At 38.0% G+C, this 18,707-nt stretch overlaps 2 protein-coding genes across 3 annotated transcripts; both read left to right on the top strand.

The window, feature by feature from the left end:
• The first annotated feature begins 833 nt into the window (after window positions 1–833).
• Window positions 834–6,790, top strand: LOC114460514 (centrosome and spindle pole associated protein 1-like). Its single transcript, XM_028442394.1, has 15 exons — window positions 834–1,015; window positions 1,335–1,428; window positions 3,658–3,709; window positions 3,794–3,877; window positions 3,950–4,052; window positions 4,141–4,204; window positions 4,326–4,507; window positions 4,582–4,871; window positions 5,207–5,273; window positions 5,375–5,444; window positions 5,518–5,665; window positions 5,750–5,848; window positions 5,930–5,991; window positions 6,088–6,228; window positions 6,755–6,790. Exons 3-15 carry the CDS (start codon window positions 3,685–3,687, stop codon window positions 6,788–6,790), a joined length of 1,371 nt encoding a protein of 456 aa, XP_028298195.1. The 5' UTR covers window positions 834–1,015; window positions 1,335–1,428; window positions 3,658–3,684.
• Window positions 6,791–9,762: 2,972 nt separating this feature from the next.
• Window positions 9,763–17,162, top strand: LOC114460509 (heparan sulfate glucosamine 3-O-sulfotransferase 1-like). 2 transcript variants are annotated; one of them, XM_028442391.1, is made up of 3 exons: window positions 9,763–9,975; window positions 15,293–15,588; window positions 16,497–17,162. In XM_028442391.1, exons 2-3 carry the CDS (start codon window positions 15,325–15,327, stop codon window positions 17,160–17,162), a joined length of 930 nt encoding a protein of 309 aa, XP_028298192.1. In that variant the 5' UTR covers window positions 9,763–9,975; window positions 15,293–15,324. The 2 variants fall into 2 exon arrangements, with proteins under 2 accessions (XP_028298192.1, XP_028298193.1); XM_028442392.1 differs by having other exon boundaries at window positions 9,776–9,864.
• Window positions 17,163–18,707: the final 1,545 nt, after the last annotated feature.

Here is an 18,707-nt window from a genome sequence, read left to right as displayed (position 1 = left end):
CACACAGGTAATAAAGGACACACTCACACAACACTGGGACTATGGTGCTTTTCTCCTCATGGCTTTGTGTTTATTTCTAGAATATCTGGAATATGATCAAAGCCATCAAGTAAGTGTTTTTTTTTTTTTTTAACTGTTTGATCCAGAAGTTGATAAGGGTTACTGCAGCAAAATGTAGACCTCTTAAATGTTCTTTATTGTATGTCTTCTCTTAGAGAAATCCCAGTGGACATTCAGCCCAGAGAGACAGCATCTTAGAGTCTGATTCCACTTTTATTGGTAAATCAGGCTGATCGTTCACTTTTTCTCACACTTTATGCATGGATGGGATTTGACATTGGATGCATAAAATCCCACAATGATGAACACAATATGTAAAATGTAGAGTAGCAGTTTGCAGTCGAAACATGTCAGAGATCAAAGTAAAATAAGTTGTCTAAACAAATGAAAGGTTATTCTTTTTTGTTTGTTTATTTATTTTTTTTATTGTTGTAATCAATATCCTTTGGGGGTTTTTTTTTTTTTACACACTGACTCATGTGTATATTCTCCCAAAAATTTTTGGAGGTATAACTATGAGTTTATTTTTTTGTTGTGATATCAGTTTCTGTGAATTGTCATTGTATTTTTTCTATGTTTGTAATAAAAAGAAATAAATCTCTGTTTCAACACATTTCTGTGAGACTGACGCTGCATTCAAGGCAACTCTGAACTCTGTGTTTGATCAGGTAAAAGGTCAGAGAAATTGCAATAAATGCTATAATGTTTGTATGATTAAGCAATGATTAATCTAACAAAGCAAGGCGACATTATAGCATATCTCAGCAACAGGGCATGCAGAGTGACTCACGTAAAAACATCAATGACGTAACTTTTTCATTTCACTCTATGTAATTTCTATATTCTGGATTGTTTTCCCCCATTACTTTAGAAAAAGGATTGGAAACGAATTAAACATAATTTTGCACATGATGCTGGTCTATCCTTACCCATTGATAACAACATATCTGTGAGGGTACGTGTTCACTCTTTTGTCTTTGTGCATGTGTAGTAATTTCTGTTTTAGTTCAGTAAGTGATTCCATAGGAACACTTTGTATTGTCAAGACAGTTCGTTAGAAAACAATAACAAAAAAGCTACAAAAACCATGACCAATAAGCCATGTTTTCTTTTTTTGTGGAGGAAACTCTTTAAATACAAAAGTACATTTTGTGTATTGTGTCTTGTCATAAAAGCTGAGCTGCAGGAAAGGTGTGCTTAGGAGTAAGACATGGGATGTCAAATTACAGGGAAAATTCCCTCACAAGTAATGACTTAATTTGTTTTTCTCAAAGGAAAAACTGAGAGAAAAAAGAATACAACCTCTCCCTCGTGAATGAAGCCCAAAGCAGACAGATAAGGAGGAGAGCATCTGCTGTTCCTTTACCTGTAAGTTCATCAGCCAATAAACAGTCGAAACCATTTGTTTGTGTTATTGTTGCAGAGTAGGTAAAAAAATCATTTTGGTCTGTATTTTCATGACAGGAAGTTGGGTGACAACCAATCAGGGCCTCCTTACACTGAATCACAAACTATTGTTAATGAATGCTTTATCATTCACCTACACTAAATCTCTCACACACATTATCAACTACATTATAATTTTTATGTCTTTACGTATTTGATTGAGCTCTGGTCTTGTATGAATATGTACCTTAAGATTAAAAGTGGCAGTCAATGCAGTTTACATCAAGTATCTTTTATTTGCTCTTGGTTTGCAAACTGGAAATAAGTGCAGACAGTCAAAAAAATAAATAAAATAAATGACTTTAAAAAATATATTAAAAAAACAGTAATATTTATTGAATTATGTTGATCAATATGTAATAAATGCAGTTTAAACATGCAGAAAAACAAACTAGAAATAGACAATTGATCAAGACTTTAATGTAATGTTTACTGATATGAATAAAAAAACAAAAAAAATGGGTATACAGAAATATTAATCTACTCATGCAAACATTACAAAACGTCCCTGAAGGTATTAATGCACCTTAACTACAACTGTTAAATAGTTGTACAACTTCCATTTACAGTTCATGTTTTCTTTATTAAAGCCTGCGGTAATGGTCAACGTGAGGTAATGCTTTGAAAAACACACACAATCACTCACTAGGCCATATGTGTCAAACTCGAGGCCCAGGGACCAGATCTGGCCCTTTAGAGCATCCAATGTGGCCCACAGTAGAAAGTAAAAAATGACAGAAAACATGAATCATTGTGTACATTACCAACTAATTAATTTGTAGAAATCTTAAATACACAAATTCAATGAAATTTCACAATAATTGCAAGGCTCACAAATGTTCTTTGCTTACATCACATGATCTCAAAATGTTAAAAAAAAACTCAACATTTTTCAAAAGCCTAGCATTTTTCCTGAAATTATTCCACCACATTTCTATGAATTAATAATAAAAAAATAAAAAAATGGTCACAAATCAAGGTGATTTAAAGTGAATATCCTGTTAGGACTGATATCTGACACTTATTGTTTGGATATTGTCTGTATTAGATATTTTATTTATTCATACCTGGAAGTGCAAACTAAGGCACATTAATCATAAAAAATACTAAATTCTGTGGCCCAATTGACATAAAACTAGTCTCAATTTGGCCCCTGAACTAAAATAAGTTGAGACAAAGTTTGATCAGAAACTACAGGATCTCAACTTAATTTACTATTTTTAAAATCTCACCATACAATTTGACCAACAGATGTCCCCATTGAGCGTTGTGTGTCCGTGTGAGTTTCTACTGTGACACGGTTGTGTAGCATCATTAAAGGTGTGTTTATGTCTTGTTTTGTGCAGTAGTTGATGTTAGTTTGTCTTGTAACACTCAAAATCCATTGTTCTTATCCTTAATGAACTGAAAGCAGTGTTTGCCATGTAAAATGTTTTTCCCCCGTATTTTTGAAGCCAATAGTTTGCATTATAAATGTATCAAACACTACTCTACGCCTTGATAGGTTTATTGTTGTCTTTATTATACTAAATAATTAGTTATTGTAACATAAGTGTAACGTCCGAGTTTTAGGGGCTCTAACTTGCTGTTGTAGACGAGGAACACACGACTTATGCTACAACACTTCCGGACACAATCCGACGCATACCGATGACGTCACTTACATACACGGCGCATCTTAACAGCACAAAACCAATTCGAAGTGTGACGTCAGTGCCGCTGTTTGGAACAACGCCTTCTTAGATACGTCATAAATTCAACTTTGAAGAATCTACAGGATCGAACCCTCGAAGCATTGTGTACCTTTGTGCTTTCAAATTAACCAAATGTGTTCTCAAAGAAGCCATAAACAAGCAAGAACAAAGGTAATAGAAAATGAAATGAGTGAATATGTGTCAGGGTTGTTTTACTAAAATTGGATTTGTTTTTATTTAGTCTTTCCGATTTTTATTTATTTCTTTCAATTCATTTATTTATTTATTTAATTTTTTTTTCATTCCATAAAACAAGGCTTTACACAGCAAAAAAAAATAAATCTATACATAATGACTGAAAGGGTTAAGGCTGAAGTATATTTCTTATTATTGCCTTACCCAATGAGCACAATTCCAAAATACACAGAACCAATTTTAATCTAAATACTTTTCACAGTTTGGAGCTGGTGTGAGTGACGAAAAAATGCTGCATTTTTCAGCTGACAGAGGTAATGTATAATCTCATCATCTGATAGTAAACACGGGGTTTACTTTTTGCTACAAGCTGCCTGTTTGTGTTTTGCACTCTACAGGTTTAGGTTCAGGATCCAAGCTGGGAACAGACTATGAAAGAAAGAAGAACAAACTTCAACCGCTGGCTACTGGACTCATGATTGGTAAACACATTTCAAATACGAGTAAATATCCTGGCTTCACCCTAGTCAGGAACATCACTGGTGTTTTTGCAGGAGTGTCAGAGGAAGAGAATAAATTGATAGCTGCGACGAAAAAAGAAAAATACAAAGCGGAATTGTTGAAGCAAATCAATGATAATAAGAGAAACAAAGTCAGGTAAGTTTTTTTTTTTTTTTTAAGTGAATTGAACACTGAGGGAAAAGTAAAGAAGGATTGAATACGTGTATCTGCCCTTGTTTGATAGAGGGAAAACACTTGAGGAGACGGTTGGTGCCACTGGAGCTACAAAAAAAGATCTACATAAAAAGGTAGAAAATAGCAGTAGGAAGTAATAAATAAAATAGGAAGTAATATATAAAATAGAATTATATATATATATGGATAGAAACACCATTGTTTGTCTCTTCTGTGTGATGCTTAATGCTCTAGCTTCCTGAACAGGAAACTCAAAAGAATCCTTCAAGAAGCTCACAGGAGGACTTCAAAGAACCACTGATGAAGTGTTCTGGGTTGGAAACTGGTGCACCTAGAGATGAGGCCTTGTTGGACCATTCCAGTGAAACCTCCCACAGGAACCTCTCACAGGGGCTGGGAGACATGGCTGTACCCAGGTAGCTCTCAGCTGTTCAATGGCACCATGGTAAAATGTTAGCTGCACAATGCTCAGTCTTTTCTTACTCTACAGGGTTGCTGGTTTGGATCCTGTAGTTTGTCCTCTTTGCTACACTCCACTTCATGCATCTCATCCTTTATATGGGACTCTAGCATATGCTCCTCCTCCTCATCATTATGGGACTCCAGCATATGCTCCTCCTCATCATTATGGGACTCTAGCATATGCTCCTCCTCCTCATCATTATGGGACTCTAGCATATGCTCCTCCTCCTAATCATTATAATGGGACTCAAGTTCATCCACTTGATCCTCCTGACGGGGCCAGTTATCCTTTGGAGCCAACTCTTCCTGACAATCAAGGTAAATAAAGTATTACAACTATCATCATGAAAACACAGATAAAACTTTAAAATGAGATTTTAAGAATATTTTTAAATGAACTACATAAATTATTTTCACTCACACTCATTGTGATGAGTATTCTGCAGACTTTTGTTACCTTTGTTCTCACCATCTTTGCATTAATTAGGTGATGGCATTCATTAATTGTTACTGGGTGTAAATTAGATGAATTCACATTAAAGCAGTTTATATTCATTCATTAAAATGCTACAAAGGAAATGTGAAATGTAGGTGATATATTATTGAACATCATTTTTTTAACAAATATTGCATACCTGTGTTTGTTTAATCAGATGCTCTGTGTAGAGAGACTTCTCAGTCTGGAAGGCCAATTGGCCAAAGATCATCTGCAGCTATTGAGTGAGTGTTCTCTGCATCTTGATGTCATCATACAGTGGTTTTATGACGTGTATCAAAAAGTTACCAATGTAAATCTCTATGTGATCACTTCCAACTTCCAGACTCTGTGCTGAGAATTCCAGGCAGCAGGGAGAAAGCAAACAGAGCCACTGGGAGGCTCTAAGACAGCAGGTGAATTCAGAATACATGCCATCATATAAAAGGCTACATCGTTTTGTAAACAACCTGTCTCACTGTATTACAGATCAATGAGAGAGAAAAGCTCAAAAAAATGAAGAAAATAGAGGAGGAGCATTATAATGCTAAAATAGAAGCTGAGAGGATGGCCTACAATCCCTGGGGAAGGGGTGGAGGAGGTGCACCGGTCACAGACGAACAAGGCAACCTCCATAGTAAGTTGATGAGCTAAAGGTAGATGTGAAAAATAATCACTAGCCAGTTTCGTTTTGGAGATTAAGACCTTTCTTTGCCTTTAGGTGACTTGAGACAAATGCACAAAGTGAACAAGGAACGGAGCTTGTTTCCTCGGTGTCCCAGAGCCGGAGCTCACGTTCCTGTTTCCCGTCCTCTGTCAGGTAGTATTTTCTTTTGAATTTTCCAATTACACTTTGCGTTGGCAATGTTTGTTTATATCTTTTATCTTTTGGGATTTGCAGCTCTCACTGGTGAGCGTTGCTCAGAACAAGTGAACAAGCACAACCAAGAACTGAAGCAGCAAGTAAGCATGCAAACAGTCTCGACAAATATTCAAACCTAACCTGGTTTCATCTACTCAGACTGACTGGAGATTTAATTCTTGTTATGTTCTTTTTAGATAGAGGAACGCCGTAGAAGGAAGGCTGAGGAGAAAGAGCGTGAGATGAGGGAGGAGGAAGAGCTGGATAAAAAGATAGAGAAGGAGAGGGCTCTGCTTCACAAGATGTACGAGGAAGAACAAAAGCAGCTCAAGATGAAGGTCCTTAAAAAAGGAACTTATTAAATAATTTTTTAGCACAACTGTGGTTTATCATACAGATGTCTTTTGACATTTATTGTTCTTTCCAGTCATCCAACGCTGTAAAATCATTTCAGACACAAACATTCAGCAAAAGGTGTCTTTTATCAGACAGATTCCAAAATATGTTCATCAAGCTAGATTCAGTCATTAAATGGGTCCAAAAAGCAAACTTGAAACAACAATGTATTAAAGGGGACATATCATGCTAAATCCACTTTTTTTGCCCTTAAATGCGTTTTGTTCTATATTTAGAGTGCTTAGAAGTACAGAAAAAATCAAATTAGTCTCTTCAGGTGCTCCGTAGATATCTTTATATTCTGTTTTGCTCATATTTTTCAATCTGTTTCGATTTTTCTATTTTCTATTAGGTTTTTTGAACTATTACATCACAGTATTTGCAGTGGAACTGCCAAATTAGTACATCAACTCCAGGTCCAACACTTCGAGCAATCCGCCATTTTTATTTCTCGCTTTTATTTTGTAGTCCAAGCTCAAGGATGCCGTAGTTACGACAGGATAAGTCAAAATGTTGGGTTGTTGGATGTAGTAACCCACACGCTTCATTACACCGTCTCCCAGCATCAGAACCTTTTCAAAGTGCCTGGTTGAGTTTTATTTTTCACAGAAATGTACCCACATCTGTGGGTAAGGTTTATTTTTGTGTGCGCGAAGCACTTCAAGGATGACTGCTTCTGCAACCTCCGCCAGTATAAAGAAGGATTTGCCGAAAGACTTTGTCTGATTGAGGGTTCAATTCCTTCTATCTTTGGAGACGACGAACAGAGCACTTCGGTAAGCTGTAAATAACGCTCAAAAGTGTGACGATAAGACGTCCCTGTCATTGTTTTGTTAGCATTAGCAGTTGCACCGTCTTCAGACTTCATATGTTAGCGCTGTGTGCTCGTTTTAGATCCTTGATGATAGCCTACGTGATTTAATATAAGTCTAAAGTTTTCATTAGTCATTTCATTTTGCCGTTTTTGTCTTTGAAAAGACTGTATTAAAATGCATTTCGTGACGTTAGCTTGGCGCTAGCGTTAGCTCGGTGCTTGTGTTAGCTCACTTGTTAGGGTTCTGCAGGTTCATCATCTTCATTTTCATCTCGCTCCGCTGGGTCCAACTCTGGCTCAAACATGTAAGGCTGGATGGACAAGTCTTCTGTTGTTGACATTTTGTAAATAACCTCTGAATAAAAAGTTTATGCGCCGCTACATAGCCGTATCTCTTCTATCGAACTACAAAAATGGCCGAGCAGGGTGGAGTTGAACCGAGTGTCACCTAAAAAGGGGGCGGGGTATGGAGTGTCTCATTTGCATTTAAAGAGACCGCACCAAAACGAGTTGCTCTCAGAAGCACATCAGAAAAGTGGTAGAAAAGGGGTGGAGCTATAATAATGAGGAATTCAGACCCAAGCATTGCAGTTCCGCTTTAAATAGACCACAACTGTATGATTTATATCTAAAAAGGAAGGATTTAAAACCATGATATGTCCCCTTTAATTGTTCACACACAGCACCTTTTACAAATAATGGCAACAAATATGAACAAGTGAAATGTGTTACATGTACTCTCACAAACTATACAGAATAGGTATGTTTTAGGCCATATTGTTTCCCTCTGCTGCAATATTGGCATTTTTTTGCATCTGAATCAGCACACCGCAGCCTCGCCATCCTTTGCATCCACAAGATACTGGCGGCCCCGCCCCCGACAAATTTTCAGGATCCTCTTGATAGGACGGTCTGGTCTTTTGTCCACCGATCCAGGTGGGATGGCGGGGGGGCTTGTGTGGAATGTTGGGTGATTACTGAGACTGTCAGAGACGGGGTTAATTAGTCTTGTTACTGGGAAAGGACTCAGTCTGGTTCATCCTTGCCATCTGTCAATTTGACTGCGGATGGAAGCCTGAGGATAGAATGACAGCTGCCCTCACTAAGGCACAAAACTCCTTCCAGAATCGGGAGGAGAATTGGGGCCCCCCACCCCAGCCCACGAACCGGCAACAATCCAGCAGGACTGCACAGCCCCAGATGGCGCAAGAACAGCAGCCCAGGCCCCGCCCCCCACCAGACAGTGCAAGCCATGGGGCAATGCCTCCCCCCGGCGCAAGAGAGACCGGCGGGAGAGAGGCACCCCAATGGCACACAACCAATGCGGAGCAGCAGCCCCCAGCCAAAGGCGCAGAACCCACCCACCCACCAGTCTGCAGATAGCAGGACAGACCTACCAAGCCGCCAATACCGACCTCAACAACCGGAACAGCTAGAGCTGTCCCCCAGCAAAGAGCACCATCCCGGAGCGCCAAGCTACCCTGCCCCAACCCCCGCGTAAACGCCAGCCCCCATACCGGCGCGGCAGGCCGCCCCACATGCCGTGAGGCGTGCCCTCAAGGCAACCAGCAGACAAGCAAAGCGCCAAGCCCCACCCGTAGGGAAGGGGCACCCCCGCGCCCCACCAGGCCGGCACCGCTCGGAGAAACCCCGCAAAGAGAGCCCCCTGCAACACCACTCCACGCCCACCAGAGACCCACCACCCCGCCATGCCCGACAGCACCCCCCCAATCTCTACAGCGCGGCCCAGCCATCAACAGAGGGATCGGGCCCCCACCCGACAGGCCCACATGTGTGAAGTTACCCACCACCCTGTTATGGTGCCTCTCCATTCCCCAATGGCATATATGTGTATGTGGTCCAATAGCTCCGGAGGGTGGAAATGGTGGTCCCACCCTACGGGGGGTGGTGTGTTGAGGTGCAATTAAAATTGGAGGGATTAGTAGTGCCGCCCCCTTTTTAGTAGCACAGGCCCCACACACATACACCCAGCACGACCCAGGGGAGGCCCCAGCACGGGCGAGGCCCCACAGATCACCCTTCCCTCCCCCCGAAGCTACACAAGCCGGCCCCTGAGGTCCTTCAAGTGAGCCTCCAGGAGGGGGGCGACCCGGCCCACCGTGCCAGCGGTACCCTCAGCAAAGGCGAGCCCCAGGGAACCAGGGAATTTAGCACTTTTTTAGATCATTTAACAGCTTTTTCAGTCACAATAAGAAATTGTGCTGCTTTTAGTTGCTTTAAAAACAGGAAAAATTAAAGATGTCGATGTAAACCTCTTATCTACCTATAAAAGCAAGGGGTGTGTGTGTGTGTGTGTGTGTGTGTGTGTGTGTGTTTGTGTGTGTGTGTGTGTGTGTGTGTGTGTGTGTGTGTGTGGAGCACATATCTCCCCGACACAGGGCGAGTTCGACCTGAAACTTAGTCAATGGGTTCCAAATACCCCAAGTGTGTGTATCTGTTATTTTGGAGTAATTTGGTCATTTCAAAATGTTTATTTTAATTTTATTTCACTTCTGGACGGCCCCGAAATGAACCCTTATTTAGCTTTTCACCTCAGGGTGTGAGGGGGCGCTAGCGCACCATCTATATCTATGTCACTACACAGTTCCTCACCCGAGCAAGAGTCACGTGTCCTGCCAGAGCCAATCGCTGCGCACACAGCCAAGCAGACACCGACTGTAAACACACGAGCGACAGAGAAGAAGATAATTTAGACCGAAACACGGAGCTCTCTGAATAGATCATTTGAAACCATCAGCCACTGGTGAGTCTTTTGCAGACACGTTTCTCAACCCGTTCAATTCTCCATCTGGAAAAATGTGGATTCTCTGTGGTGCCGTGCATGGAAGCTAAGCTCTGACCACTCGGTTCAAAGGTAAAAAACGATTTTTGTTTTTTAAAAAACAAACAGCCGAATTGTAGATAATACTTTAATTTACTTACTCACTCATGTAGTTTGGAGCTTTACGTTTTGTTTTGCGCAGTTTTGTTGTTTTTCTGATTGGCGCTACAATCAAAAATTATACTAAATGAGTAAAATAAAACAAACAACTAAACAATATTTATACAAAAAGTACACAAATAGACTCCAGAATCACTCTATAATGGCAACCAAAAACACTTACACAAAAAAATGCACAAAAAGACAACTGAAAGATAAAAAAAACACACAAAATGACTCCAAAAAACATACATTACAGAAAAATACACCAAACAACAAAAACGTAAAAATGACTCAATACACAAAACTAAATATTTATACAAAAAATACACAAAATGACAACAGAATCACACTCCAATGGCAACAAAAAACTATAATTATACAAAAACACAACAGAAAGATACAAAAATACACAATGACTCCAAAAAACATACATTACAGAAAAATACACCAAGCAAAAAAATATAAAAGTGTGTAAAAAAAAAAAAAAAACAACAAACACATTTATCATGTTCTTGGAAATCACACACACTGTTTTACTTTGCACCCACAAATAAAGCCCTTTATAACACTACAGAGCACAGAGTATGTACACCTCTTTGTACATCCAACCTTCAAACACATACTCATTTGGCCATAATTAACTCTACTTAAGCTCCCACATGAATGCATATTTCTGACGGGCACTGTACTAGTTTACAGAAATAAGAATAAACCAGTTGTAACCACAGGGTGCGACATCAACCCAGTTCTTCTCTATATGTTGCATTATGATGAGCACTTAGGGACTGTTCTCTCACCCAGGGGGTTGATGGGTAGGAGGTGTGGTTTTACGCCCTATATAATGTGTTGACGCGCTTTGTATCATTTATTCATGTGATGCTGCTGAACTGATTAAAAGCTATACTAACCTCCACCTCATCGTTCCTCATCCTGCCCCAACATCTTCATTTACAAAAAGATTTTGTGATTTATATGCAGAAAAAGAGCATATGGATTTATAATGATTAACATTATATTTTATAATATTAAAAATATTGATAATCCAATATTTGAGAAATAATATTTATCTTTTTCATTTCATTTTTTCATTTTTATTTGCACAAATAAACAAGACAAAATGTATACAGTGGTTAAAAGAACATAACTGTGCAGGAGAGAGTGAGAAGACCATTTGAGGTCTTATAAGACCACCTCCCCAAAGTCAAATTAAACAAAAACAGGCATGAGCAGGTAGGTCAATATTTTAAATATATATACACATATTTAAAGATGACTTGTGTATTAACATTTTTTTAGCTGCATTTTAAAAGAGTCAAAAGTGGATATAGTCTTTAAAACAAGAGATAAATGATTCCAGAGTGAAGGTCCTCTATATTTGAGTGTATTTTGTCTGGCTGAAGTTCTACAGAAGGGCAGATGCAAATCTCTGCAATGCCTGGTGGAGGAGGTATGAACATCTGAAGTATATATGAAAAAAATGCTACAAGCCCTGGGCCTTATATTGGACATATGCACATATTTATACATGAAGAGACAAGTGCAATAAATATTAACATTATACATTGTATTTCCTGAAAAGAGGAGCAGATGAGGAAAATCTATTTGAAAAATTCAAAATTCTTAAAATTTTTTTTTGTATCAATAAAATCTTATTCAGATAAGTTTGGCATGTAGCACCCCAAATCATATTACAGTATGTTATATGTGGATAAAGTAAACTATAATACAGTGTCATCATACATTAAGGATCTATTAAGGAGGAAATTTTACTCAAAAAACCTATAGATTTCATTACTTTTCGACAACCATGTTGAGTGTGAGATTTCCAGGTTATTTTTTGGTCTACAGTGACGCCTAAAAATTTAGTTTGAGTCCCTTGACTAATTTTGGTTCCATCAATTAATAGCTCTGCATCTTCTTCATTGAATCTTTTGTTTTTTGTGCCGAATATCAAAAAATTAGTTTTTTGTACATTTAGAAAGAGTTGATTTATTTTAAACCACTCAGAGATATTTGATAATTCTTCATTTGCTTCTCTTATTAAACTATTATAATTTGAATGAGATAATAAAAGACGTGTCATCAGCAAACATAAGAGGCAGTACATTATTACAAACATTTCTTAAATCATTGACATAAATAAAAGAGGTCCCAAAATGGAACCCTGTGGTACCCCGCATCTGTGTTTACCTCTGTTTGAGCTTTGATTGTTAACATAAACAAATTGTTCTCTCTCATCCAAATAGTTTTGTATCCATTTTAAGGCATCATCTTTAATACCATAATTTTCTAATTTTGTTGAAAGGATTTTATAATTAACAAATGCTTTTGACAAGTCTAAAAATATACCAATAGTGTTATTTTTATTATCTAGATCTTTAGTGACTTTATCGACAAACTGCAAAAGGGCCATTTCTGTACACATTTTTTCTCTAAAGCCATACTGATGGTCATACAAAATATTATTTTCTGTCGTGTTTAGATATTCTTTAATTTTTCAAGTACTTTAGAAAACAAGGGTAAGACATAAATTGGTCTGTAGTTGTTAAACAAACTGGAATCACCAGATTTGTACATAGGAGTTACTTTGGCTAATTGAAGATCTCCAGGAACAACAGCTGTTTTGAGTGACAAAGAGAGAACATGAGTCAAGGGCTCAAGAATAGAGGAAGCTACTTTCTTTATAAGACAAGCTCTAATTTAATCGTGTCCTGGTGCTGCGTCCCTCATCTTTAATATTATCTGAAGTACCTCATTTGGAGTTGGAGGATCAAATGCATTTAAACATTGGTATCATTGCAGTTCAAACAAATCAAACGTTGCACACCCTTGAACCAAGCAGCAGCCATGTTGAAAGTCTCAGCTCAATCTGAGCCTGATTCACAGACGCACACACACACAGACAGACAGAGATTCCTTGCTTTTATAGATAGATGACTGATCTGAGCATTAATACAGGGAGATGTATTGTGTTTTCATTTTTGTGGTTTTGTTGTTTTGTCAGTTTTTAGCCACTTTGTGCTTTTTTGTTGTTTTTTGTGTTCTTGTTGTAATTTTGTGTATTTTTCTGTCATTTTCTGCATTTATGTTGTCAGTATGTGCATTTTTGGGGTCACTTTCTGTATTCCTCCTCCTCCTCCTCCTCCTCCTCCTCCTCCTCCTTCTTCTTCTTCTTCTTCTTCTTCTTCTTCTTCTTCTTCTTCTTCTTCTTCTTCTTCTTCTTCTTCTTCTTCTTCTTCTTCTTCTTCTTCTTCTTCTTCTTCTTCTTCTTCTTCTTCTTTCTTCTTCTTCTTCTTCTTCTTCTTCTTCTTCTTCTTCTTCTTCTTCTTCTTCTTCTTCTTTCTTCTTCTTCTTCTTCTTCTGCTGCTGCTGCCTTTGCTGCTGCATAGAGAGCTGCCTTTGGACGTAAATGGTTGTCATCTTAGGGAACTGACGGATCATGTCCAAACACATAAAAACACGCTATAGGAACAAAGGCAGAGCAGCAATGTGCTTTTGAGAAGGGGGCGTGGCCTTCTCCTGCCTTACAGCGGAGTCAGACTGTGCAGCATCTCTGCCGTACCAGGAAATAGCGATGTTTTGTCATTTGGGTTATGAAAAGCACAAAATGCTGACACTTTCAAACTTATAGGTACTGTAGGCTATTTGAATTGGAAAAACACATAATTTATAATTATATTAAAATCAAAACAAATAATCAAAATATTAATTCACCCTTGGGTAGGCACTGCCTACCTTGCCTACCCTGACTGCACGTCACTGCTTAAAACCTTGCTTATGTATTTATGGGCTAAAATAAGTTACTATTTAAAATACAGTAAATTTCTTTTTAATACAATTCAAAGGGAAAATATTTAATTTATGTATGAAAATAGTATAATATAAAAGTATTTCTGTTGAGAAATTGTTAAATTGAAATTGTAATATCTATATTTGATATAAACATAAAGAAAAAGGTTTCAGGTTATAAAGTAGACTTATATTTTAATTTACTACTTTGTATAGACTCATTTCATAATACAGAGGAAAACTCTATTCCCAAAAACAATTCTTTAAATAAACAGTAAAAAAAATAAATAAATAAATAATGCAATCAATATTTTGCTGTTCCCGCGGTTGCGCAGGCGGTAATTATAAGACTGTGACAAAGGCTGTGGGACAACATTAAAACAGAAAAACAGCGAGAGAGAAAATGGAGCACTTTCTTGTATGGTCGCCTGTGATATCGTACATGATATGAGTGACAACAAGTGTTATAAAGGCTCTTTTGCACAATAATAGGTGTGCCTTCAGATTTTTACTTGTCCTTTGTTGTGCCTTGTGCACAAAAAGTTTGGGAACCACTGCACTAGACTAACTCTTAATTTGAACCAGCACATTGTTACAATAATTACTTATTACTTTGTTCTTATTACTAAAAATTATGATTCTTTCCAAATGAGGGTGAATTTAAATGGTGCAAAGGGTGGAGATTGGCATAATTCCACCAGGCAGGGTTGGGGTCAATTACAATTGTAAGTGCGTAATTGGTAATTAATCACAATTATGACATTTTTTTTGTAATAGTAGCTGAAAAATCTGTTGATGTTGTTGTAATTGTAATTGAATTGTATGTGAGTTCATTTATAAATGTAATTGGCATTCATTTTATAATAACTATCATTTACAATGTAATTTAACTTAAAACTAGAGAACCGTGTTATAGTTATATTGCTTACACATAGGCATATGTAGTTAACAAATTAAAATATGTTTCAAATCAAGTTCAACTGACTCATTTTACTCAGACGCACACACCAAAAATATCAGTACCAATATTTTCATTGATTAGGGTGCCTAACAAGGTAACCAGGAGATTCAATACAAAATTATGTTTATTAGTGTATTTTACAGCTAATTAAAGACATATGTCAAACTGAACCGTTAGCATTAGAGATGCTAACAGAATGCTAACGCAAGAGGAAGGTTATGATTCATGGGATTATTTATTAAAGGCTCAATAAAGGTGTTTAGTTGTAATTGAACTTCAATAATTGAGAACGTAATTGAAATTTTAGCTGTAAATAGAAAAAACGCTGCTCAACATAATTAATTGAGCATAGATAATTGAAGAGGTAATTGTAATTTAAAAGTGTAATTGACCCCAACCCTGCCACAATCAGAATATTGTTGTGGTTTTAAAACAACTGTTTACATTTAGAAATGGAAAATCTAAAAATCTGAACGTTTTTTCCTTCTTGTCTCACAGGTTTTTAAAATCAAAGGCCTGTGTGTGTCACCATGCTGTGGACGGTGCTGTTTGCCCTGCTGTTGATCCTGGTTCTTCAGACCCAGATGTTTGTGTGCTTGAAGGAATTACGCACCAGACATTCCACCTTGTCCCTTTCCTCTTCCTCCTCACGCTCTTCCTCTTCATCCTCCTCTTATAATAAAACTCAGCAGCGACTGCCAGGAGCCATCATCATAGGAGTGAGGAAAGGTGGAACCAGAGCTTTGCTGGAGATGCTCAACCTACATCCAGATGTGGAAGTGGCCAAAGCTGAGGTCAACCTAGTGAAAATGTACTCATCAGGCCTGGTCCAGTTATAGTCCAGCCCAGTTAGTCCAAAAGCTGAGGTAAACCTATCAATGGCATAAAATACTGGTAACAACCAGTGTTAATTTAGACAGAGCATTTTTATTTCGTTTTTGTCAAAGTCTTTTGGCTTAAATGCAACTTAGTTTAGTTCAAATATCCACGTACTCTTGGTTCTTTGGTTATTCTGTTTAGTTAAAACCAAAACTGAAGTACAGAAAAATAAAAAAATGGACAAGCAGTGTTTTTCTGTGTTAAAATGAAATCTCTTTGTGTTTTTTTTGGATATTTATGGGAAACTATAGACGAGTAGCACAATCAAAAAAACAAGCAGTGTGCTGGATCAAAAAAGGTCCAAAGTAGCTATGAAGAAACGAAGGTCCGCACCACTGCGTAGTTTGCTCCCAAATTCAGTTTTTAATAAAACACCAAAAGACGTGACGTTTTGGGCTGATCGCCCTTCATCAGACATGGACGAGAGCTTCATGTTTTAAGCTCACCAAACAGAGGGGACACACAGGGGGGCGGACTTTTACTCCTGGACAAAAAAAGGAGCAAAAACAAAGTCACATTACTGATGAACTGGTGAACTGAAATGTTATTAATACATGAATGAATCCTAACCAAACAATGGGTGTTAAAAAAAAATCACACAAATGATATGTGACTAAAGGAACCAGAGGTGGTGTAATTAATCTACTGGTGCTCCTTGTTTCTTGTGATCAACTTCTCTGTGTTGATGGCTGCTGTTAATGGCTAGTGGTATTATAACGTGTAAAATAAATATTTTTAATAACCTCAAGAAAGCTGTAATTGTTTTTGTAACGTCATAATATAAGGGATGTAATAAAATGCTTTTCTGTACCTTGTGTATCAGGTTCACTACTTCAACGTGGAGGAACACTACCGCCGTGGTCTGGACTGGTACCGATCCCAGATGCCTTTGACTTCCTCTGGTCAGCTGACCCTTGAGAAGACCCCAGGATACTTTGCATCACCTCCGGTTCCTGAACGTGTGTGGAACATGAATCCAGCTGTGCGTTTGTTACTCATAGTCCGGGACCCCGCCGTGAGGCTCATATCCGACTACACCCAGGTTCTCCACAATCGCCTGACCCGACACAAGCCCTACCAGCCCCTAGAGGAGCTCCTTCTCCACAACGGCCAGATCGACCCAGGCTACAAAGCCCTGCAGAGAAGCCTGTACTACCACCATCTTACTCAGTGGCTCGACGTCTTCCCTAAGAAGCAGATCCACGTCGTAGATGGTGATGCCCTCATTCGGGACCCGTTTCCTGAGCTGAGAAAGGCCGAGAGGTTTTTGAAGCTCTCGCCTAGAATCAACCCTGACAACTTTTACTACAACACCACCAAAGGCTTCTACTGCCTGCTGTCTGACGGACATGACAAGTGTTTAGATGAGTCTAAAGGAAGGCCACATGCACCACTCAGTGCACAAGCGCTCAGGAAACTTTGTCGGTACTTTGAGCAGCCGAACAAGATGTTCTTTCAAATGATCGGGCGGTCCTTCTCCTGGTGCTGATCCAAAGCAATAGAAGAAGAAACACGGAATAATGACTTGTTTGGTTCGAGGCTGGATCTTTTGGAGTTTAGAAACGTATTTAAATCTGTATCAACTCACAGAAAAACAACCATTCACACGCTGATAATTGAATGTACGAGTAGTGCAAGATGACTGCGTGATTCTTTACAATATAAACTCCGGTCTCATAAAAAGACAATCACTGTTTATTTTGTAACAATTTTGTACAGAAAACAATTCAACTCTTAAATTTTGTGTTATTTGTAAACTGAGTTTAAAATCCATTATCGAGAAAGTTTTTTTTGTAATTGTGTTGTTTTTCTATTTCACGCTATTGTTTTTCCAAGTTATTTGTAATTTTAAAAAATGTGCCTAATAAAAGGACATGTTTTTTTGTAAAGACCCTTTGATTGTTTGTAAACATTGACATATTTTGTTGGGCGGGGCTTAGCCTGGAGGCAAAACCACAATTGTTTTAGTTTTTCTGAGCTCCAGTGTCCGCTGGAATCCTATAAAACTTTCATTTATGTCCACTAACGTTATCTCTCCTATTCTGGCGCCCAAACACACAATAAGATGACATTCTATAGCTGTAATATTAGCTTCCACAGTCTTTAGCCAGCAGCATTTCCTGTTTTTGCCTCCAGCCACGTCACTCGTGACAAGGCCATTAAGGGGTCTATAGTTGGACTTGTTTAAACCTGGGATTAGTCAGAGATACAGTCGGACAAAATCTTTTTTATGAATTAATAAAATATTTGATAACAGACTACCAAACACCAGATGTCATTTTGACGTTCAATTTTGGGCTAAATCTGGTCTTAGCCTCGATTTAGCACAAAAATTGTCATTGAAATTGGGATTTTTTGACCATCAAAATTGGTCCAAATTTAGCCCTAATATACAGTAGTTGTTGAAATTTAGTTGTCATTTAATCGTCCAACTTGGTCCAGATTTAGCACATTTGGTCCAAGTGTAGCGCAAAAATAGTCTTTGGATAGGACTACTCATTAGTGTTAAGTAGCTCAACAGTTTTAACTCTTTTATTTGGGTTAATTTAAACCAAATTAGCTTAAAAAAAAAAATAAGAAAATGTAATGTAACAACCTCAAACATAACAGCCCACAAATATGTACCAAAAATACAAATATGATCCTGGTCCAAGTGGACTACAACGGTTCCCAGAATTAGGTATTACATTTTGAGAAGGTAAGATTTTTTAATTAATTAATCAATAAAATTAATCTTGAGTGCACAGTACTACGATCAGAAAACGGCGGCTTTTCACAATTCTCTTTTCGACCAAATGTTGACGTTGTTTATATGGCAAAGACGTCTTTTCAATGGTTTTTCAACCATATGTTACTGGATGGGATAGACATTTAACAAATTAAATCAACAGGAAACTCTTCTAGCACAGCTGTGGGCTACAGAACCAATTCCAATTTTTAATTGTTAGTGTTTTTTAATCCAGTTTTTTTAAATTTTGTTTTTGTGTCCTTCGCGTGTCATTAAAGTCTTTTAATTATTAGTTCTCTATAATCA

Source organism: Gouania willdenowi, unplaced genomic scaffold (assembly GCF_900634775.1).
Source record: "Gouania willdenowi unplaced genomic scaffold, fGouWil2.1 scaffold_50_arrow_ctg1, whole genome shotgun sequence".
Lineage (NCBI taxonomy): Eukaryota > Metazoa > Chordata > Actinopteri > Blenniiformes > Gobiesocidae > Gouania > Gouania willdenowi.
The sequence above is the reverse complement of the archived record's forward strand: the minus strand, read 5'-3'. Positions and strand labels throughout refer to the sequence as shown.